This window comes from Corvus moneduloides, chromosome 1 (assembly GCF_009650955.1).
Source record: "Corvus moneduloides isolate bCorMon1 chromosome 1, bCorMon1.pri, whole genome shotgun sequence".
In the NCBI taxonomy this organism is placed as follows: Eukaryota; Metazoa; Chordata; class Aves; order Passeriformes; family Corvidae; genus Corvus; species Corvus moneduloides.
Window position 1 is genome coordinate 102,242,176 of NC_045476.1, and position 24,707 is coordinate 102,266,882.

At 37.3% G+C, this 24,707-nt stretch overlaps 2 protein-coding genes across 6 annotated transcripts in view; one reads left to right on the forward strand and one right to left on the reverse strand.

Annotated features, from left to right (window-relative positions):
- The window catches only part of MBP (myelin basic protein), an 84,029-nt gene extending 65,765 nt beyond the window's left edge, over positions 1 to 18,264 (forward strand). The window contains exons 4-8 of one of the 2 annotated variants that reach the window (XM_032120586.1): positions 11,648 to 11,755; positions 12,224 to 12,259; positions 12,832 to 12,864; positions 13,833 to 13,955; positions 16,465 to 18,264. In XM_032120586.1, the coding sequence (XP_031976477.1) occupies positions 11,648 to 11,755; positions 12,224 to 12,259; positions 12,832 to 12,864; positions 13,833 to 13,955; positions 16,465 to 16,521 (357 nt within the window). In that variant the 3' untranslated portion in view covers positions 16,522 to 18,264. The remainder of the gene's footprint in view (positions 1 to 11,647; positions 11,756 to 12,223; positions 12,260 to 12,831; positions 12,865 to 13,832; positions 13,956 to 16,464) is intronic. The other variant, XM_032120595.1, reaches the window with a different exon arrangement.
- A 1,703-nt stretch (positions 18,265 to 19,967) lies between these two features.
- Positions 19,968 to 24,707, reverse strand: part of ZNF236 (zinc finger protein 236) — a 77,732-nt gene continuing 72,992 nt past the window's right edge. For all 4 annotated transcript variants that reach the window (XM_032120547.1, XM_032120536.1, XM_032120528.1 and 1 more), the window contains 2 exons: positions 22,130 to 22,306; positions 19,968 to 21,690 (listed from right to left, as the gene is read on the reverse strand). In XM_032120547.1, coding sequence (XP_031976438.1) covers positions 21,563 to 21,690; positions 22,130 to 22,306 — 305 coding nt within the window. In that variant the 3' untranslated portion in view covers positions 19,968 to 21,562. The remainder of the gene's footprint in view (positions 21,691 to 22,129; positions 22,307 to 24,707) is intronic.

Sequence of the window (24,707 nt, forward strand, 5' to 3'; positions counted from 1 at the left end):
GAAATAGATGTTGGAAAAGGAACTGTGGCCAAATTCTCAGCCTGCTTGTGCAAGAGTAAGTTTAAGGTCAGTTGACAGCATTGCCAGGGAGATGGCTTGACAGTTATTATCCTGAATCCCAGGTGTACAAAGTAGTCCAGCTGCTTTGTTCTGATAAGAAGTTGAGATTTGTTCCAGCATTTCATATTAGAAACTGTATAACAAGCCATTTCTACACTATGAATTCAGAAACAAGGTATCAGTGAAAGGTTGTTAATTGAATTCTTTCCTTTTCCAGGATTAATCTGCCTCCTCTGATAAATTATGCAGCTAGCATATTAGTTCACTATTATTCAAGTGGCAAAGTTTAACATATTTTCGCTGTACCCTTTGCCACGTAAATGATAAGTGGAGTCTTGTGTTCGTGTGTCCACACACTACATAAGCATTCGAATGGAACTGCTGTAGGGCTGTAAAACCTTTCTTTTAGCTGAATGTATTGTAGTTGCTCAAGTTGTGTGTTGCAAAAGCAAAAAGCAGTATTCGTAGTTGCCGGCTGGGCCCAAATTTTTGGATAACCTCTGACAACCTTTGAGGTCTATTCAGTGTTCCAGCCTGTGATCTGTGCCGTCTCTTAGTGCTGCACTGGGACGGGACACGAGCTGCCCTGTGGTGTAAAACCAATCTGTGGTGGTCCCACAGCTGTGGCTGTCAGTGTCCGTCACAGCTCCACATCTGGAAGCACAATGTATAATAGCCCTTCCCTGAAGAGTCATTGTAGTGTAGAGACCTCTGGATGAAAAATACTCTAGAAACTTAAAACCAGAAGCTTCTCATGCTTGGTAGGCTGTACTAAGCAAGCTGGGTGTTTTGTTCTTTTTATTTCTCACCTTTACAAACTGGGGCCTGTAATGCTATTGAAAAAGATTTAGCAGCCAGGCAGTTGTTTCTGTAGTATTGTTCCTGTGTGTAATGTTCATAAATGCAAAAAACAGTTGCTGTGAGCATGAAGAGAACTGTTTTTCTTACTGTTACTGCAAATAGCAGAGACTGTTCCCAGCTGCTCTTTTCTGGAACCTGGTTGGCCAGCTCAACTCTTGCTGTTTTGTTTGTGTACTGTGTTACTCGATGAAAAATAGCATATGAAATGTTCTTTGTACACCAAGGAAACAATACCAAAAAGTTAGATTCTGCATACAGAATATACAGAGGTATGTGCATTCCTGCTTGGCAATAAATCAAACCAATCAACTCAGTTTTTAGGAGTAATGACTAAAAAATGTCTGCAAGCTGTACAAATTCTGTATTTTATCTTTTGGCGCGAACACAATTGCAATGATTCTCTAGAGATTTCTATGTAATTATGTATGAGAGGACAGGACATCATCTCTTTTATCTCTGCTCTTCAGTAAACTGCTATTCTGAAGAACTTAAGTGTCTGCAAAACAGTACAGAATTATGGACAATTCTGACTCTTTTTACCCAGCAGAAGTAGTTGTTTGGGGTTTTTTTTCCTGTAAGAATGACTACTCACAGTGCTAGAGAGTCCTGATTTGCAGATCTGAGCTGGAAGCACAGAAAAGTCGAATTATTTTGGCAAAGTCAGTCACAGTACGACTTCCCGTGCCAAAGGATCTCTAGCACTCTTCCACACAATGATAATATTGATTTATGTCCTAGGAAACATTCCTAGGAAGCTCTCTTGTGGAAGGGCTTCAGTGTGGAAAGGACTGAGCAAGTGGCACAGACAGTCATTTCAGCTATTATTTATTTAGCCTCTGAAACAATGCCTTTTGGTTTCTTGTATCAAGAAAGGCTTGTGGTGTCATTTATTTATACAAGTGTAGACAGAGGAAATCTAGATGGTTAATTTGTGCTTAAACCCTAAATAGTTGTTGCCATTTGCTGAATTTTGTAGAGTATCACTGATAGATGATGAAGGTGTTAATGAACAAGCCAAAATAGAATGAAGTCCCTTGGCAGTTTTCCAGACTCCACTAAGTAAACAGGTCTTTGGCAAATAAGATACCACTAAAAGCACCTTAAAGGATGAATTTCAAAGGCTTGAAAAGGAAAAGTTCCTAGAGCTGCACTGTTTATTTGCTTGCACTTTTTTCTTTATTTATTTTGAAGCATTTCAAAGCAATTCTGCTGCTGCCTTTCTTGCAGTCTTCCTTTTTCAACCAGCCCATGCCTCAGTGGGAGCATCTCAACTACCCACACCAGCAAGCACTGGAATGCGAAGACAACACTTGCTCTTTGTACAAATTTAGGGCTGACATTCAAGCAAAACATATTATAAATTCTTTGTGGAGGCATTTTCTTCTTGCATCCATTGCTAAGAAGTACATTAATGAATAATATGCACTATTGTGTCCAGAAAGGTGGAGTAGGAACAATGCTGGGACTGTTTCATGGCCTTCTTTTCTCATGTGGAGCAGGTTCTCCCTTGCCTTGCAATTCTGAAGTTAAATTAAGAGTGCATGGGAGTTCCACGGGAGTTGTTAAAAATAGAAATACTGGAGTGTACAAAAGTACTCCTTCTCCTCTAAGGGGCAGCAAGTGCATTTGCCATTTTTCCCCCAACCCCATCAAGATTATGGATAGCTGAAACTCAATCAAAACCAGCTTGAACTTCTAAAAGTTCTTCTTAAGGTAGAATATTTGAAACAAAACTGTTGTTGTGCACAGCTCAAATTTAATCGTATTGAGAAAGAATTTAAAATGGTGACAGAAGGAAACTGTGGTGCAGACATTTTAAATAGCATGCAAGAGAGAGTAGCATAACAATAAATTATTTCCTTTCTAATCTTTGTAGCATATTGGTCGAAGGAAGTTTGTTAAAACAATCAAATGTTCTTTGCACCTCCTAGATTCTAGCCTGTATTCAACTTCAGTATGTACTGACTGCTGTTTTGTTTCTTTGATGCAGTTGTTCATGCTTTTGTAATCCTTTTGTTTATGATTTTTTTTTTTTTTTCCTACTAAAGTTTGGATTGTGAAACAAGAACTTTTCTGTCCTGGTTTAACATTTTGCATTAACGTACTAAACTTTAAACTACATTTGTGACACAGATGAAACAAACCAAAATATGTGACAGTAAACAGTAGGTGAGGCAAGGGCTGAGTGGAAGGTTCTATCAATTTCTCTTTTACATTTTGCTTCAGTTTTGTATGCAATCTTGTAACATGCTCCTGTTGCCTGTATGAAGCCTTGCTCCTGTATTTCCTTCCCAATTTCTATATGCTTGGGTGCAAGAAATACAGAAGGTAGAGATGGGGCTTCCCTGTCCTACAGATAGATACAAGGCAGGAGCATCACTGGGCTGAAGTTCTTCTCAATTTGAGCAGAATCAGGGTTTGGGATCAGCATTTCAGAATCAGCCGTTCCAAACCCACTCTTGAGCTAAGCAGTTGCTAGAGTGGGGATCCACAAAAATGGTTGCAATAGCCATGCAGAGGCAAAAAGTTTAAGAACAACAGTTTTAAATAATGCCATGGAGGGATAAATTAATCAGAATCTTTTTTTCTTTTTTTTGCACTTGAACTCTATTTGCATTTCCTGTGGAAGCTTTAATGTATACTACAGCACCATGAAGAATTTGAAAAGTAGTTAAATCAGTGCTAGTCTGACTAGTATATGATGTGATTTAAGTAAATACTTACTGTGATTTTAATTTCAAAGTCTTAGCTTTCAGGGAGTGGTATTGCTTGTGATACACTGTTTTGTAAAACCTGCTGTGCAAGCAGTATGCTTGTAAAAAAAAAATATAGAATTTATGGTGGTTGTAACAATAATTTTGTTTTAATCTTTGGCTTTTTATGTGCTTTATGTATTCATTAAACTGTTTACATCACAAAAACCAGTGTACTAATGATTTAATTTGTTTTAAATGCTTTAATCCATTAACAGCAGTTGCAACAAACTACTACTCATATGTGACGGGTTCACTAAGAGGCTGCGTGTCCTTCTGCAAAATTCAGCTAGAACAGTGCATGGGATGCAGGGGAACAGAGGTTGCCTTCTGGAAGGAAAGGAGAGGCTTTGAATAACCAAAGCTCCTGAATCTGATGTTCTCAATTAATGATAATGGGAACTGAATCTGGCCTCTCCTTTGTAGCACTAGTAAGGAATGATGAACACCCAAAAACGAATCAGTGTATCAGAACTGCCGGTCTGAAGCTCATTGAGGTTGTGCAGTGGTAGAACCTCAGAGTACTTTGTATCTGCCTGGTTTTAAAAATACCACCTGTACAAAACAAAGTATCAAATGGTGAGTACACACAGCATGTGAGAAGTGAAAGGCTTAGGAGCCAACATTACATGGGATTGATTGTGACATGTTCATTTAACACAGGTATGACCATATACATGTTATTTGTGCCTAATAATTAACACATTATTTAATGCACTGGAACTTGCATTTTCATGGAAGTTACTGCTTGAAGCAATTATTACAAGCTACTAGAGGAATGTGGGAATTGGACTAGGTTTAATGCTCTGTGCTACTTAGAAGTGCAAGCACTAAATGCTGGTGAAGTATTAGTGGTGCTTTGTGCTCACCTGACAGCAGCTGCATGCAAGGACTGTTCAGAAATGGGACAAAGTATTCAGGGCTCACTGATTTGTATTTCAGGTTAAGAGGAGATCATGACTGGGCAGAATGCCAATGTGCTTCTCTGCTTTAACTGTCTTTTATATGGTTGTTTTTGCCTCTTAAATTCCGAAATGTATTAGTAACATGTTCAGGCTAAAATACAAATTAATCAACTGAAGCATTTGAAGGATCTCTGTTTCTAATCACTCCACAACAAAAGGTTTCCCCCTTTCATTAAACTTCAAACATGATCTTTCAGTTCAGTCTCTACTTGATTATTTCTGGAGTCTTCTAGTCACTAGTATGATATAAAAATAATAGTAGTGTGTTTAAGTGGGAGCTGCAGAAGAGCTCCAAGGATTCTTTTGTGCACTTGGTGAAATTCAAGGCTTGCTGGTGCCCTTTGGCTGGGCCTGAGCCGGATGGCACAGCTTCTGGTGGGGCAGTGATGGCAGCTTTGGGGTCTTTTAGTGGGAACTGGCCTCTTCTGTTCTCAGCCAGTCTTCTCTTGTTCACCTGCATGGCACCACAGCCCAGCTGAGAGTAAGGTCTGGATTTAATTTTAATACCATATACCAGAGGGAGGTGTCTGTGCAAGGGGCCAGCAGGGACCCCAAAACTTACAGATGGTCAAATAGGTCTATGAAAAATTTAGCACGAGGATTTTCTCTGCCTGAAAACAATCTGTTTATTCTCTGCAGATTAATCAGTTTGGTAAGTAAGAAATTGCTTTATATTAAAATCTGCTATATTGGTTTTTCTATCACATTCCTTGCAAATGAAGAATTGCATTATCCTTAGCACTTTCTGTCCTAGAATGCCAAAATAAATAACTGTTCTTCAGCTGTTCTCAGATTACACAATGGTAAATTCTGCAAAATAGAAAACTGCAGTAGAAGTTAATACTTTTTTTTCCCCTGACCTTGTTCTTTACCTCTGTCATCACGTACCATTAGTGACAATTGCTGGCTTTCAGCTTTTGTACTGATGCAAAATATGTCACCTTGTTCCTGAAATGGTCTCCAGTTAGTTGTGTTCAGTTACTCATGACACTCTTCAAGTTACTTGGTTTCATTTCTGAGCTGTACAAGAAATCATCCACTGCCATTTTCAGGTGATTTTACTGAATTTTTTACAAAACAATTTAAAAAATGTCTGTAAAACACAGAATTACTTCTGCAGACCCAAGATGAGCCTTAGCTCTCTTTCACCTTTTGCTTATGATGCATCTACTTCTCCATTTCTGATACATCATACAATTAATCTGCCTTGGAAACTGTACAAGCCTCAGGTTTGGAGTGGTCCATTTTCCCCACTTATATTATTGGAAATTTTACCACAGTATTTTTTTCAAAGAAATATGCTGTTAACCATGCCATATCTAATTATTCCATAATAGTAAACTCACCTTGCTATTAGGCTCTCTCCACAAGTTATGCTGATACCAGCAGGAGTGCTTTTAGCAACCTGTACAAGAGTTTAGCTTGTCACTTGCCTATGCAAGGCAGAAAAGAAATAGAATTGGGCCAATCCCTTCAAAGATGATCAAATATTTTGTGGGTGGGTGGGTGAGTGTGTGCAATCTCAGATTTTCAGAAATCAAGGTTGTAGTAACATTCTTCTGGCCAGCAGCTGTAAAGTGATAGTGTATGCCTGGTATTTATAGCTTTGTTTTCCAAATAATTCCTATCTTGTTTATTGCGTGACCTTCAAGACTGAAATACTAGGGAACAGGACTTGTAAAAATTGTATAAATCTCTGCTTTCTTACCAATGGCCATACCCACAACATTAAATTCTTCTGCTGTAGCAGCAGCAGCAAACAGCTGCATCTCCACCAAATATGCAGGTCGTCAGTAAACTGCTCATGGTGAATACCAGTGCAGGATGCCTTCCATCTCTTGCCCATATACAGTTAAATCCTTCAGGCTGTGAAGTTTGCTGGTAGCAGAAGCTACTCAGAGAATACCTACTAGGCAAAATCCTTTTTTTGCTGGAATGATTATTGTCAAACAAAATCAAAAACAAAACCAGCCAAGAAAACCCCCACCCAAACCATGGATTATTTCAACAAAGTTTAATTTACGTCATTGGTACCAACTTGACAAAGTAACAGAGAGAACAATACTGAGTATGCATGAGAGACTGTGTTCAAGTAGATGAAGAACTTCTATAATGAAGAATATTTGAATAAAATTACTGATGCTAGGCAGAAAAAGTGCTTCAAAAAGCAAAGTCAAATTGAAGTATCGGGTTTTGCCTCTGAAACCATTTATCAAGTGTCACAACAATGGAATAAACTGGACACAGGGAAAAAACCCAGCGGGTACAATGGCACTGGTCTCTGATTTGAGTCCCATCATAAAACAGAACTATCCTGAAAAACTGCCCCCATTCTTCTTTTTTCCCCAGTAATTCTTTTACCTGCTAATTTGTGAACACTAATCATCAAGGCACTAAGGTGTAAAAGGGTTATGGAGAAATGTGGTTCTGGATTATCAATTGGCACCTCTCTTGATGGGGAGTGTTCTCCGTTGTTTCCTTCTTCCTTGCATTTCTTACTTTTCAGTCATCTCTGCTCTTTACTGCCATTTTTGTTATTCCTGTCGTTCTGCTAAGAATTCTTCCTCTTTTTGTTCATCACCTATTTCTAGACAAAGATTGATCTCAGCACAACACTGAAAGACAGAATCTCCTGTACTATACATCCCTCTTCCTGCCAATTCTCCTCTATACCTTTGAGCAAGTAATTTAATTTCTGTCTTCCACATTAGTAAAAATTAACAGGACCATTACAAGGATGTGTGGCTCATCCATTCTAAAGTGATTAAAAAAGTCTGCTATTAGCTATAATGTCATCACCAGATCAGCCAGTGGGGAAGACGTCAGCATTCTCATTACTTTTGGCAACAGATCAGCAAGTCGTGAACAGCCTGGGACAAACACCACCACCAAGAGCAAACTGCTACCTGGGTTGTATGTGAACGAAGATGGAACCAACACCACCAGTACAACACAGCTCTGGTTTAGCAGTGCATGCTCACAGAAGTTGTATTACTACTAGAATAAGCATGGAAAAATACATCCCCACATGACACATGGGCTGTGTATTCTGTCGCTGCCTGGTGAGAGCCTGGGCAGCAGCACTGGAAGGTTCTGACGAAGCGTCAGCCATGCCCAGAACACAAAGCCCCATGGACAAAGCCCCTCCAAATCCCAAGATGATGCAATTTCTGTATTCAAGTGCCTGTCAGATTTTTCGTTAAACTATATAATAGATTTCCATGTTATTAAAAAAAAAACCCAAAACATATCTATTAACTGAAAGGATGCATCTCAACTCCTGTTTGGCATACCTATTTAGAAACCATACTGACTACGTACATTTGAACCTGGATAGAAATGTCATTAGAGTTTGGATTCAGAGTCCATTTCAAGGACTAACACAGAATCAGCTGAGTGGCTTAAAAATTGCCTGTTGAACTTGCAGCATTTTCTTCCCACTGAACAGCAAATTGTTCATCACCTAATGCTTAAAGAATAATTTTAGTCTACCAGTGCAGTTGCAAATGTCCTAGTGGGGTGGTTAAGCATTACAGACAACCTGCAAGTTGTGGGACAGTTTGATTTTCTAAGGCAATCTGAAATGTGTTGATTTTGTAGGATATCTTTTAAATTCATGCACAGCAACTCATTAGGTATCTTGTGAAGAAAAGCCATTGGAAACCATGAAACCCATTGAACCCATGAAAAAGCCCATTGTTTCTCATCTTTACCTGGTTTGACTGCATTTGGTATCAGCTATTTCTGTATTTCATATGTATTTGGATTTTGCCAGTAGAAAAACAACATGGCATGTACTTTAGACTTTCATCTCACATCCCCAAGTAGGCAACAAAACCACATAATAATGATACTGAAAGGAACTGTAAAAAGCTGAAAATTCAAGTATTCAAAACATCTTAATACTGTTATTGTCACAAATGTGTATCACAGACTGATTAGGAGTTAGAGCTATTTACATGCATACGGTGTCTTCAGCTATAAGCAATCCTCTTGTGGAGGATGAGAGCCCTCAGAGACAGATTATAATATGCATTTAAAGTCCCCCCTAATGCGTATGAGTTGCGAGATGTGACATACCCTGTTTACAGCAAGCAAAGTCAGGGATGGATTTCATGGGATATCAAGACTGAAAAAAAGGCCTGTAACTGCTTAACTGCAGTTTTTATACATTTTATACCCAGAGTGAGTTGTTGCACAACACTGAAAAGCATGCATATATATATACACGTGTGTGTGTGTATGCATATATATCTATCTACACACAAACACAAACACACACCTGGGTATCTTCAGGTCAACTGGAAATGTAATAACCTTGCACAAAACCCCAGAAGGAGCCCATATTGTTAGAGAAGTGGCAATTTTAATTTTTTTTTAATTAACAGCTCTTTCAAGATATATTAATATGGGTTGTGCCAGTAAATGCAATTAGTCTGGTGTGGAAGTACATGGCTAACACAGGGAATGCAATTCCAAGGTATAGCTAATGTTGAGACTAAAATACCTGCATGTTTTCTTTGCCCTGCATTCAGAGTTACTCTTTTTTTTTGTCTTAGTGGCCAACATACCTAAGGTAGGTGACACACAGTGAAACAGTGCAACTTTCCTGTGCATCACCAGAAAGAACCACAAACTGTTTCAAGAAAAATCACTCCCCATTACAGAATAACTGGGGGTATTTTTTTAAGAATTTTTATTTTGATTATTAAACCTTAAAACTATTGATTTCAAAGTGAAGTTGCAAACTGTGTTTTTGTAATCAGTTCTCCCAGTTACTGCTTAAATTTCCAGCACGGGCAAATCCTTTTTATTAGTATTATTTAGCTTTAGGGTTCTTTTTGGCTTTTTTGAATGTGCAGCAGAGTTAGTTCAGATCCTTAACTGAGGTCAAACATTTCATTAATGTTAACTGGGAACAGGAAAAGCTGACTGTTCTCTCCTCTTCAGTTACTGAAGAATTATTGTGTGTTTAAACTTTCTTTAAGGGCACAAACAGAGGCACCTCCATTTTAAACTTCACCAACAATACCCAAGGGCTCTGAATTCAGACTCATACTTGGCAAGTACATTTCAAAATACATAGTTATAGAAGCCAAGGATGCCTTTTATTGGCCTTACTCTCAAGACTGAAATTCCTAGCAACATTGCTAGAGGTGTGGGGAGAGTTCACTGCAGTCCCTGGGCACAAGAGACCAGTAACACAAAGAAATAAGAAGTATATTACACCCCTTCCTAAAACACAGTTGCTCTTCTCTATTCCTATTAGGTTTTAACAAGAATATTATTTAAAGCCAAGCACTTAAAACATACTTACAGATAAATGGTGATGATCTGAATGCATTAATGAAACACATGATAACTGTTAAACTGAGTTCCTTCAAAAAAGTCCACTCATATCACACCATCTCAGTAGTCCATCGTAGCAGTATAAATCAGATTTCTCTTTTCATTTCAATTCCATTAGACTTTACCTTTTAACACCTACAGATACCAGTTATTGCACAAACATAGGCAGTCTCTGAAAAACACCACTGGATTTTGCTCTCTGCCCCTAGGAGTCCAAAAACTGAAAGAACAAACCAGAGGTGAAAGAGTAATTCCAACAATGAATTGAAGGGAAATGTGAATTACCTCTCACAAATAAAGAATAATATCAAAGATTCTGAAGACCTTTTCATTCAAAGGTGAAGTTTGCTGATGATAATATGAATGGAAAGCACTTTATTTTAAACACCAGAAAACTCACCCAGAACAGTCATTAAAAATTACTTCAGATTTTCTACTGCTTTCTACACATTAAAAGGGGGGACAATCAAAGCCTGTGATGACATTTGGCACTGCAGGCAGAAGAAACTTTGTATTTACAGCACAATAACCTTTTCAATAAGCCAAGTTATTAGCACCTAATAATTGTGCTAATTCAACCTAATAATTGGTCAGAACGCCAAAACCAAGAAACTCAACCCGATCTAGATTCTAAAACCTTATTCCAGTTTCTCTCCATTTCTGTGGCAATCCATAGCCCGTCAGATCTGCAACACCATGGTATTTATCACATTACTTATCCTAAAGACAAGGCAGTCAGCAGGTTTCAAAGGCAAAGCACTGGGTGATTTGAATGTAGATTAAGAAGACAAAAACATGGCCGAAGTGCTCTGAATACTACTGGCTCTCTCTTCCTAATCACGACAGCAGAGGATATTTTGGCATCACTGGAACTAGTGACCAAGTAGAAACTGCTGCAGAAGTTTAGGCAGGACTGACTGCGTGACATTATGGAGATTTCACAGATCCAATAAATTTCAAGTTTTCCTGCTTTTAAAACAGTAAGTGTCCACTTCAGCATGCAAAAAAACAACCATGATAAAAACCAGCTGAACTTCTTTGCATTGATTATTTTTCTTTTCCAACGGAAGTCAGTGTCATAAACCATATATCTGACTTCATTTGGACTATTGCTCAGGAAGCCCTACTGAAAATAGAAAGCTCTACTGGAATAGAAATTGTCAGCCTCACTTGATTCCCTCATTCTTAAAAAAAACCCATTGCTCTTGCAGCTCATGAGTGTTACATAGTCTTTGGGAACTAAAAATGATACACGATCTATTCCTGCTTTCCCATGCAGAATGATCCAACATAATTTTAAGTTTTTTCTCCATTTTGGTTTAATTTCTAAAATCACAGCCTAAGATCCTACTTGAGAAAAAATTCCTATTTAAGGAAAATTACAAGGTTTCTGTTGCCTGAACTTTCCAACAAGAGGCTTAATTCCACACTGGGCTGTAATGTTAAAAGTATATGCACCCATATATATGCACACCATATGTGCATATACATACTGCGTATTTGCCATTTCACAGCACTGACAGCTATAGGGGGCAATCTCTGTAGATTTCCAAGGCATTTTTCTCCTCTCTTCACCCCTGGTGAAAATGACTCTCCATGCCATGGCTGATAAGCTGTCCTTCCCAGCTGACTGGGCCACGTGCCTGTTCTGCTTTTCAGGACATACATGCAGCCAGGGTCAGCCACCACGTCGGGTCCATCCCCCAGAGATCTCAGCATGGCCGGCCTGTTGATGACAACCCTGTAGTCCACTTCTTCAAGAACATTGTAAGTCTCCCCTCCTCTTATGCACCAAAATTAAATATTTTCTTTAGAATCCATCAGTAACAAACACTAACCAATCATTACCCTTTGAGCCCCAAATTGTACTGTGCCCTTGAGCTCATATGCCATTAAATGCCAAAAATAATTTTTACATAGAAGACAAACAATACTGAAATGCTACCAAAAAAAGCATGTAAACCTCCATTACCATAGTCAAATGCTAACCATGTCAGTTGTACAGCTTCATCATATACAGGTTTAGTCCTTGTGTCTTCAACACTGGCCGTATTCAGAAATTATTACTGTTTCAAGATAGACATAAATCCAGTGTCTTCCAGGCAAAGCCTAAGACAGCAGAGAAGCTTCTCAGTGCAATTACCATTTTTAGCTCATGGATAATGTGCAAAAGGCCTGATGATTTCTGACATTTATTTTTGTCTTCATTTGACAACTCCTTGTGTTGGTTTTTAGGTCTCACCCCGTACACCTCCCCCAATGCAAGCAAAGGTAAGCAGTTTCAGGGGCTCAAGGCATTTACGGGCTAATTCACACTAATTTAACTGCGAGCCTGATTCATTGTCTCTAACGGCACTAAGTAAAGACTACAGGTATCATTGGGAACAATTTAAAGTATGAGCCTAAGACATAGAAGCCATGGTTCTCTTCCTCACACAGCTCCTGACTTCATGCATGACTAATTGAAGCCACTTGCAAGGATTTCTATATTCAATTTATGCTGTGATTGCTTTATGTAATGAACTAACAATAGGTAATGCTTTCAAACAAGCCTCTCCAACCAGGAGCTGTCCTTCCATTTACTCAGCTGGCTTCTGAAATATATAATACTGACAAACCATGGCTAGTGAAGTCAGTTCTAGTAATTACAATAAACAATCTTGCCTTTTTTTGCTTCATGAAATGACTGTACAGATTGTTGTTTTCAACTCCTGCCTGCCTCATTACCTGGCCATTATTTCATAATCTTGGCCGTCTTTTCATCATCTTCTGTGTATGGCAGACCCAGATGCTGTGTTCCATAGTGATCATCATGTCATTGTTTCTATTTCTTGCATGTACAGGGAAGAGGATTATCCCTCACCAGATTTAGCTGGGTAGGTGATGAATGTGCTTTTGGTAACAGCCCTTTTATTTACCAGGCCAAAGCATATCTTGCTCCATTGCCTCAAGCTGCCACAGCAACGTGATAATTTTGTTTTGTCTCAGTTTTGCTATTTTGCTTTTCCTGTTCCACCTTCCTCCCTCCTTCCACAGCACTTTAAGATGGTAATTGTGTTGCTTGCTCTTATCCTGCAATTTGACAGCCCTTGCAGCAATTATTTCTTTTGCTTCAGCACGAAGGGAGCAAAATCCACTGCATGGCAAAGCTCTCTTCCCTTAAAGGCTCCTGGAAGACTCATCTGCTGCATTTTTCTCCTCCTGCGGTGGACCAAAAATGGGAGGGAGGTCTGGGATGAGATAGGTGCTTACTCCACTTTTCCAACTGCTTTTACACAGCAAAGTCTGCAAAACTAATGCTGTCACTAACCTCAGTATTTTGTCCCACCTTTCCTGTCAGTTAGAAGTGATCTGCCTAAGCAATTCCTAGACAAGTTCTTCCCACAGTTCTCTCACAACTAATTAAATTCTACTTCTCTACCACAGGTTTGATTTTATATGAGATGGCATGTAAATTACTGGCACTTTAAGACAAAATATCAAAGCCTTCAAGCTGTTAAGCATTTCTTTCACTATCAGAACACCACAGATTAGCTGATGTGTTTGACATCTTAGAACTCATGAAATTAAAACATTTTAAGTTTTGTCACACAGGTTAACCTTCTGAGTATTTAATAAATCATTTTTTACAGATTGATGCTTCCCTCAGATTTGAATGTATTCAGATAATTTCCTAACATTTTCCTTCATTCTTGTTTATCACATAAAAGATTGTTTTATTCCAACAACCTCCAAATTCCACATTTAAGTATTACATTTCAGTGATCACAAAAAAAGACTACAACACGCATATGTTAATTTGAATGTGATAATTTGCAATAAACATGAAAATCTTTCTTTGCAGGGTGGTGAAGGACACAAGCCAGGATATGGAAGTGGAAAATTCTATGAGCATAAATCTGCTCACAAGGGACACAAGGGATCCTATCATGAGGGCCAGGGCACTCTTTCAAGAATCTTTAAACTGGTAATGTACAACTGAATTTTAAGTACAAAAGAATTGAACTGGGAAAAAGAGAAGCCAAACCTCTCCAGAACCTGCCTTGTTTGAAACAACCACATTCCCTTAAAGCTTCTGATGGAACTAGATTTGCATGGATAAACCAGAAGGTTATTTTGTGGCTTAGGGACTACTTACATGATAGGAAACAAAGGTAAAAATACACAGTTAGAGGCCATAAGGAAAGAAGGTAAGTCCACAAGGTCTCACAAAGACCTGCACCAGGATCAGTGTTGTTACTGAATGCAAAAATGATCTGGAATACAGAAGACAAAAGAGATGACACAGCTTGTTGCTGCTGAATTATTTAGGATAGTGAAAATGAAACAGAACTGATAAACTGCAGCAGGGTAGTACAGGGAAGTGCTGGACACGTATTTGGATGCAGTAACAACTCCAGAAGTCCCTGTTGCTCCCACCCCAGGTGGGAGAACTCCTACAGTATGTCAGTATCGCAAGTTACGACACTAGAAAGTGAGGCAAATCAGAAAACCGTCATATTAGACATAAACATTTGGTCAGATTATCTTTAGCCTGGTTCAATTCCCCATTTCAAGGCACAGCACAGCCACAGCAACATAGGCAATAAACAAAAACAGAACAGGAAAAAAAAGGTCAGTGGTGAGGATTTTTCATATTCTATGCCAGGAAACAGACACATGAAAAAGCAGACTGTATCTGCTGGCAGATACTTTAAGGAACACCGTATTTTCCCTCAAAGGCAAAGAAGGCAGTGAATTCACTCATAACAAATCACCCAGTGCACTATTTGCACATGAGGATGCAATAAGCAGTCATCTTAACTTCAAGTCAGAAGGTCTGAGATCCCTAGCAGAGCTGATTATTTCAGATTCTTACTATTCCTCCCTGCAACACGAGATGTAACAATGCCTTCATCTGTAGCAAAATCCACATTTTTGTCTCTTACACAGTTTAGGTTACATATCTCCCATTGTACAGTTGTTTCCCAAATATATGCAGCAGTGAGTGACAGCACAAAAACTTCAAGGAAGTAGTAGGAATTCTTATGTTGCAATTTAAGAAAATGAATGATCTCTTCAGAGGCCCAGGTAAAAATCAAACACATTTCAAGTCTTATTTTCACATTATGCACTTGGTAGTTTTTAGTGGGGTTCAGATACATCAACTATTCCATGGCTACGTACTGATATTATTTGTAAAATTTCATCATTTCAGCATCTGAAAATACTCATTAATGACCTTCCATGAAATTGAACATTCCCTTTTCTGCATAATCATCACACCTATTTTAGCTTAGATTTATATATATCTGAGAGATACATACACCAGTTCTACTTTTTAGATAGCCTTTTGCCAGCCATTATAATTTCTGTAACTTTGATATAAGTTTTATTCAGGCCCATTTGATTTAGCCCCATTGTTTACAGAAATTACTATTTCTTTATATAGTTGTACAGTCTCGTAAAATAAAAAAGTTATCCATTCTTTAAGATATTTTTGAAAGAAAAAAGCCTATTGCCTAATGAATTAGCCTGAATTTTCCTTGAAACAGTTCTATAAAACTAAGGAGGCAGCACTGAAAGATGAGAAGAATATAAATAAAGAACATTAAGTCTCAAAGTACACACGTGGTTTTTTTTTAACTAAACATTTCAGTCATCACCTGATTAGAGTAACATAACAATTACCACACCATCTCACATTTGTGGTCATAACTGTACTTTTTCAAGATTTTCCTATAGAAGAGTTGCTAAAGCTACGGGAACATGATGTCAAGTTAGCCTAATCTTAAATTCAAAAAAAAGAAATGTCAAAATTGCAGCTTGGATCATCTTTGCTATAAAACTGCTTATTTTCTCAAGTGCAGATTTATGAACTGTCACAGTTTTTTCCTCCTAGTTTGACACTTTCTTATTATTTCTAAGAATAGGGCAGGTTTCAGCCCTTTCATCTTCTCTTAGCTTTCCCCTGTATTTGCATCTGAGCTTTCCATACAAGACTCATGTTGATAAAACACTGAGAATTTACTGCAGAATGAAACTATTAACTTTCAGTTCTTTCAGATGTGAGACTATTACACCTCATATGCAAGGTTTGGAGATTTTGTTTGTTTGTTTTTCTGAAGCATACACACAGTACAGGGTATATAAAAATGAAATTTTCCATTATGTCCAAGCAAATAAATAGTTTTCATTAGGAAGGCCTGAGTAAGAACATGCACTTAGAAGTAATTAATGAGAGACACCGTCCTGTGTGGAAGATTTAATGAGAGTAAATTAATCCTATGTGAGAATATAGGAAAATCAATCATCTTTTTGAAGTGAAAGTCCCAGTAATATTTAGTGATGTACTAGAGGCAACTGCAGGCCATCTTCATTAGATAGTATTTAAATTCTGTCACACTCACTACAGATTGATGTTTTTCAATGCACAGCCCCATAATTAATTAACATATTAATTTCTAATTAATACAACTCTGTTCTTCCTTCCACAGGGAGGCTCTGGGTCCCGACCTGGATCGCGGTCTGGTTCACCCATTGCTAGGCGCTGAAGCTCCAAGATGCCATCCAAGGATCATGTACTCTGCTTCATAATGTAACTGCCTTAAAATTAGTAACAGCTGCCACAATTACCTAGATAGATGCAATCCATTACTTAATGCCAATTAGGTTCTGCATGCAGTAGATTATACAAACTTCTATTGGCAATCCCTGAGCAACAGTTGAATGAAAGCAACACAAAAAGTAGCTTTACTAGATGTTTTCCTTATTTTATGTGAAGTAACAAGATCTCTGACTTTACCCGTTCTTCTTCAGGATGCCCTAACTGTATGCTGGACTCCTTTATTTCTCCCAAGCACCTAATTTAAGCTCAACTCCTCTGGTTTCGTTTTAGTGAACATCAGAATTACAAATAAAGAGCTATAATGTCTTGGATACTGAGCACTGCTGTTAATGAATTTTTGAGATACTGCTGTTAAAAACAAAAAAAAACCCCAACATGTGCAGAAGTTGTAAGGACTGTTTATCCAAATTTTCTTTTTGGTTTTGTTTTGTTTTGTTTTAATCTTCCTTCTCTCACTCACAGAATAATTTATTTTCATAACAGGATTAGGCAGTCATGGAAAGGTTTAACAAACATTGGGAGTTCAAGGTATGTGAAGTGTGGGAGGGGGCAGATGTTGTAGAATCAATACGATGTGGAGCAATAGCAATAAGGAAATTCTTTCCATACTAAAAATTGCTCATTGCATCCAAACCATTAGAATAAAGAGTAGATGAGGGAGAGAAAGAGGATTTCAAATTTGAGTTAGACTAATGTTACAAAATAAGGGATATTCCCAGAGAAACATCTAAGATTGCACAAGTGACCACTGGACGTCACTGGTGCTTCACATAAACTCTGCTGCAACAGCGTTAACTTTGCAGTACAGTAAGTAAATAAGCATATAAACAAAAAAGTCTAATTTCTGAAAGAAAGCCCTTCAGTACTGGAATCTCAGATTGTCCTGCACATCTCACATTAGAATGTCAAACCTTTCTCTCGGTATTGCAGCAGTGTTGTATTTGATTGGCTCATCTTTTGCCTGAGTAACACCTGGATGCCTATTAAGGGCCGTGCACCAAAGCAAACTCTTAGTAAACTACTGTGAACATTTAACTGTTGTATTGTAGTTGCCTTGTAGAAATAAAATTATAGCTCAGTTAGAGTTAGATATTAATTGTTCACAAATTACTAAAATGAATGTGTGGAGACGGTATTTCCAACCACACTTAGGGAAATAAAAGGCTCTTCTGAATTGCACTGTTTTATTACTTAAACTTACCATTTCTTCAAACTGTCATCTAAGTGTCTGTCATGATTAATTATTTTATTTTTTTAGTTTTAGCCTATGCACTGTAGATTACAGTTAGTGCTTCCTAGGTTGAAACTGCACTCCTAATAAGTGCCCAGTGAAAGTTACCTATGAATATGTATGTTAATTGCATTTCACATCTAAAACTACTATAGGTTTAAATCAGTGTCCATTAATATGAAGCAATGGAAGATGAGATACATAGAGAAAATACATAGAGACTAAAGAAAACAAAACTGCCAAAATTATTAAGCATACACACACATATTACATCTATTACCTTTGTTGGTTGCTATGTGTATTTTTCTATTGTAGCTTCATTCAGATGTATACTCTGCAACATAATGGTTAATTTAATTTGAACACGTGTTGTTCTTATAGGAACACAGCTTTTAAAAATAGTCGTTATTGAAATAAAGTAATCAACTTGAAACGAAACTTGGGCCAGTTTTGTTTTTTACATAGTAAAAGGTCACATATATATATATATATTTATATTTATGTATATACATATATATTTAGGTCTGTTTGGTTTATTTCCCCCCACACACATACAGAGTTTATGAATAATGTTTTGATACTAGAAAATGACACTTTGGGACCCTGCACACAGGCTTCTAGTGACATTGCATGGCCCAGAAGGCTGACAGCAGGACACAAGAATTATGGAATGCCAATGTCTATGGAGTGGTAGCTACAGGTTAGAGGAATATTGCAAGGCCTAAAATGTCTATGAACAGGCAATGAAAACCTGCCCCCCTCATGAACAGCTGAGGTGCAAACAGCCCTCAAAAATGTGAAAGAATATTTGAAGAAAAAACCCAGAGAAATATGTCTTTCAAAATACTACACTGTAGAGCAACAGAATTTATCCAAAACTTCTTTCTTGCCTTCATCACTCTTTTTCCCCCTCAGTCATCCTTCCCAGAGGGTGGAAGTGGCTTTTTTGGATTTACTTCCTTTAGAGGAATAGGTACAGTATTTGAAAGCATTGCTTTACCAACACAAAAGAAGATTAAAACTTAGCCTGAAATTTATTCTTTTAGTTACTCACTAGTAGTTTTGATGAAAACCAGCAGTTTAAATGGCCATTTGATTTGTAAGCAAAGGATTTTTCCTGAAACAGGAATGCACAACCAATACTAGGAGTGGGTAATTTAATGTACTGAAGGAATGGACATAAACCGAAAGAAATTGTGAGCAGACACAAGCCAAAAAGCCCAAGGCTAGCACAAGCCTACTACTGCATCAAACCAGGAAGAAGAGAGGCTGTTCTAAGCACTGTCCACTTACCCACTATATAACATGGCTCTCCAAGTACTCCTCAGAACAAGAGTTCTTCTGCTTCCTTAAATAATGCACCTACTTAAACACTGCTTTCGAAAATATCAACATATTGGTTACCGTGTCTGTATTTGTACTGAACATCAACACACACACTGCTCTGAAAAGCTCCAACTCAATCTTACCAAGGCTATAAAAACCTCTGTCAGGACACTTGAGGTTCATGGGGGAAGAGGATGCAGGGAAGCAAATCAAATACAATGTTAAAAAGAATTTTTTAAAAAGTCTATTATTGTAACTGACAGGATTTCCGAGTGCTGAAGGAGTAGCAAACTGAATCCAGGAAAAATGTCAGCTGATGCCATAACTTACACTGTTTATTTAACACTTCCAAGACTTGCTACAGATTCACTGCCTCTAACCAAGGCATAACACTTCGAGAAGTGACCCTTTAAAAATGGCACCTTTTTACTCACAAGATCAGCTTTTAGGTTGTGCTTACTGAGTATCACAGGGTTGGAAGGGACCTTAAAGATCTCGTAGTTCCAAGCCCTTTGTGCATTTATAAAGTATTCCCTGAAATAGCAGGGAAAATATTTCATACATGGTACAAGTAACACAGCACACTTTGCAATATTATTACAGATAAACAGGTGCTATGCCATGAGGCCAGACAACTGCAAAATACAATGTCTTTCTTAAACAGCCAAAACACTCACAGGCTGCCCAGAAGGGAAGGCACTGCTGGAAGAACTTTATTCTTTACATCTAATATTCAGACACGCACTTCTGCAAACAGAGTTTTTCCAATCTCCTAGAATCCAGAATCATATGCTTAAAAAATACACGAAACAGAATTTGGAAAAAAGTAATATTATTTAGCATGTTTTTGAATTAAATATTCCACATAACAAAAGTGTTATTTTCATGTCACCAACTATATTATTTACATACATATGCTGAACAGTTAACAAAAGAATTAAGAGATGCCCTATCAAAACCAACAGCAATTTCTTGCTTCAGCAATCTGAAATAACTAGTTTTTATCATAGACAGAGTATAGACAATATTTACAGAAAAGAGCTTTTTGGATCTGAGAACAATTATCTTTTAGAAAGTAAGTTAAAGTCCAGGTCTGTACTATTGTACAACATATCCACCACTGATCTAGAAGTACTTGTGGCAACCGAACAGATGAACTTCTTGCAACTGGGATTAGTATTTACAAAAATACTGATCAGCCACACAGAGGCTCATAAACTTTAAATATATATATACATATATAAGCACACATATATATATCTATATATATGTAACATATAAATAAAATTCAAAAGAACAAGGCAAAAATAAGAAAACAGCTTCTGTCTTTGGAATGTCTAAAAGACAACTATGATTTTACTCCAGTGTTTCTTTGCTATGAATATACTCAACAAGTGGCACCTTTGAAAGCAATACTCAGCTAGGCAGTTTTGCTGAAACAATGACTTAAACAGCAAATAAATGTAAAATATTTCCAACATCCACAAAGAAAGTAATAAAGGAATTTACAGATTCAAAATGATAACTGTTTACAGCACTGGGGAACATTGTATAATATAGGTGACCTAGTGTGCATCTAACTTTCTCACTGCTACCACAAAATTGTACTTGTTTACTTCACAGATTTAGTATATGGCTGTGTTTTCCACAGATAATCGAGATATGTACCTGCTGACCCAGTACAACAAACAACAGCAGAGGCTTTTACTGGAACCATTCGTTGTTTGGATTCTTTTTAAGTAATTATTGCCAAGTCCAAAATCTCAGACTTTTACTGTAAAAACGAACATCTGTCTCCCTCTGTGGTTGGAATGAAAATGAACATGCTCCCTCTCAAGAAAAGCCATGAGCTCGCAGTATTTTTTTTTTTCCAACAAATTCTCAAAATGCACTAAAAAAGAAAGCTTTCAAAAGAAATACAGCCTTTTCTTGTGCCTTGTAAGAAAAAAAAAAAAGGCAAAACTCCACTATTTTAACTGCATGCATGCATCAACTGCAACACTTTGTTTCCAATCTCAATTATTTCTTTAAACACATAAAAAAAAAAAGTTGACCAACACTTTCATGATTTTCCTGTGAAGTTATTATTCATCTCCATTAAAAATGGGAATCATTCTATTCTGATATAAAGTTCCAGTTTATTTTTAAATAGATATACTGGCTGTGAATTCAAAGACGAAACTGTATACATTATTACCTGAGTTCATTGATTCACAGACAACTTAGCAGAGATTAAATGATGTTTTCCCAATATTCTTCTACAAGTTTAAAAAAAAGAATTAATCTTTTAGGTAATTTTTGTAAATAATTAAAAAAACTATAATATATTATTCTATTGTTAGTATCTTCAATGCTTGAAGCTTTAAAGTTCAAGTCCCAGAAACATTTTTAACTTTCAAATTTTAAGGTGTCATCGAAAAACATTGCCTATACTTTGCCATTCATTTGAAGATTCTTGTACCACTTCTTCTAAATTCAGAGCACGACTAATGTCTTCCCCTTCTTGTTCTTGGTGACTCGCAGGCTCTTGTACAGGACCTACCAAGGCACAAGAGAAAAAGGCAAGTGAGTATGATTTGATGTATAGTGTAAGAAAAATGCAAATATAGCACTTGAGAACAAAGGAAATATGATGGGAACATGGGTATTACACAATTACTTCAGATACTGTAAACGCATTCGACAGTCTTTGAAAAAAGTTTTTTAAAAGTTTAATACAACATACTGTTTTTCTGGAATAATTTTTCAACTCTGTATTTCTGTACACAGAGCTCCACATAAAAAACAAGGAACCATAAACAGCAAAACATCAGTGTTAACCTGATTTTTGGGTTGCATGTGCAACTAACTAGTTCATCAGCTGTGGTCTTTGGCTATTAGTGCTTGATTCCTCAATAACTTAAGGGAAATGCTCTGTGCTCTCCTAACAGAACATATGGATTCCTACCCTCAGCAGTACTACTGCTATGCCACGTACCAGTGTAACCATGAGCCCGTTTCATATGCAGTTTCATATTGCTTTTCTGTGTAAATCCCATTGCACAGTAATCACATTTATAAGGTCTCTCTCCTGTGTGCCTTTTCATGTGGACTTTAAGAGCACTCTTCTGGTTAAATGCCTTTTCACACAGTGTACACTGAAATGGCCGTTCCCCTTTATAAAGAAGAAAAACATATTAAATTAATTTTTCCCTTCAACATTAAAATACAGTTCAGAATTCAGTAAAAATTAAGACGATCTAGAAACGAAAGAGACATCATTTTCCTTGAGACTTTTTCCAAACAGTGCTATAGCTCCATATTGTCAGCAAAAATCTCAAATTAAATGTCAGAATAGTTACATAAGTACTAAATCATTGATACTATCTTTCCTATCCAATTTCTCATCTAAGTAAGTTATTTAACAGAGGTACAAAAAAAAATCACTTCACCAATCTGACTTTTCTGTACTCAAGGAAATCATCGCCTTTTTACACCATTTAGAGTAAGGCAGATAAAGCAATGTACTAGAATTAACAAAGCTGATGTCTTTAAGAAACTAAAAAGTCAAATATGTTAAAAAAAAAAAAGTGTCCTGGTAATTCTACATGGGACTCGTGGCCTCCTATGCCAACAGCAACTGCGAGAATACTACTGTTTCTAACTATAAACACAAAAACGTATTAACTTAAAAAATATTCTAAAATTTAAAAATACCTACTTTGCAAAATCCGACTTTTGCTTCAACACTCAACACCACAACCTCTGACATGAACACCAGACACATTGCTGTATGTCATTAAGGACTTCTAAAAGCACTTTCTAAGATATACCTTGTAATTAGTCAGCACAGTAAAGCACAAGCAGCAGTAAAAATACTTTTCCAAGTTCTTCCTTGAAGGACCAATACCTCTTATGTCAGTGTTCCCACATGCATGCCAAATCCAACTTCTCAGACAATCAACAGAAGGTCCTTTAAAGCACAGAAATTTTCTTTCTATTTTTGTTAACAACTTTTTCACTAGTTTGAAGAGAAATCTAGATTTCCTCAAATACTTTTGTTTCCATTTTTATAGTTCAGTGAAGGTCAACAGCCTTTCTGGTGTAATGGATTACCACATGGTTTTTGGTAGAACTGGAAGCAACTGCTTCCCTCTAACTTCAACATTTCAGCAAACCACTCCTCACTGATAAATCTTAAATAACAAGATATTTAGAGCTATTCAGAGAAATAATGTATTTTCCTTCTGGCCACTGATTCAGTAGATATTACCCATTAGAAATGGTTAAAAATGTTTAATCAAGACAGAAATGACAAACACTTTGTCACAGACAAGGATGGTACCTCTGTGAAAACTAGTCAGTTTAGATTTAGATTAACCTTTCCTATCATAGTTTATGTAAGTGCATCCATTTAAACACTTCTGTGCAGCGCATTTTCACTGTTTTGGTCTTAAGCGATTTCTAAAAGAACATTATCTTCTGAAAGAATTACTGTCATATGGACTGACCTACTGTTGTCTGTCATTGTTGAAACACAAAAATAAATATGAGTTTAGCAAGGTCTGTTACAGCCTAGCACATGAGCACCGTAGTAAAGAGAAATCCAAAAATATCTAAGGATTTAAGGATTTACTGAGTCAATGACAAGTTATTCCAAAGCAGAAATAATTTTTCCTATGATGATGAAGATTTGATATGAGAAACAGATTAATAAAAGGACTCTGGTCTGTTCTCAGCCTTCCTGAACTTCTCCATGCCTATTACAGTGGGGCAGCAACATGAAACTAAGCACGGAAAGTGGCAACTGATTGTCTTTCCTGCTTTCTAGATATTTTGTGGAACCCTTAAACTAGGAGACAACTTTTTTAAGAGTCTGTGCTATTTAAGTCAGTTTTGCAAAAAGCAAATTATTGACGGATTCTGAAGAATTTTCATCTCCTTGGATTTTAACTCCCACTTCTCTTTTCCTACCCACGGCAGAACCAGAATGTTCCTTCTTAACACAGTAACCACAAAACAGCTTGATGCTGGGGAAAGAGAAAGCTTTGGCTGACTCACTGAAAGAGAGTTATCCTTTTGTGGGAGTCTTCTTATTCTACAGCACATCCAGTCAAATTCATTGGTCCCCTCCAGCTTAGTAGCAACAGAGTTAACTGTCCCCTGTCCTCTTTAAGTTTAGCAGTCATGACAGCTCTTTATTGGTAGCAGTGGTAAGGAAAAGAAAGAACTTGTTTCAGAGAACTGACTCCTGTATTTAGAACTCATGTTGTTACGAAGACTGTTCGTCAGGCACAGAAGGTGGCATGGAGGGCAGCTGGGCTATCATCCTATATAGAGCTTTCAACTTACAGCAGGGCAGAAGCTGCAACCTGAAAAGCACTTACATCACAGAAAATGAGTGCTCCCTAGGAGAAGCCAGTATAGATTTCTTACAGATTAACTGTTGAAGAAAATAATTAAGTGGAAAAGAACACAACAAATTGAAGGCACTGGCATTAGAAACAAATGACCTGTACAAGCAGCTCAGTGACAATGAAGCACTGCATACAGCAGTCACTATCAGCTGCCAAGCC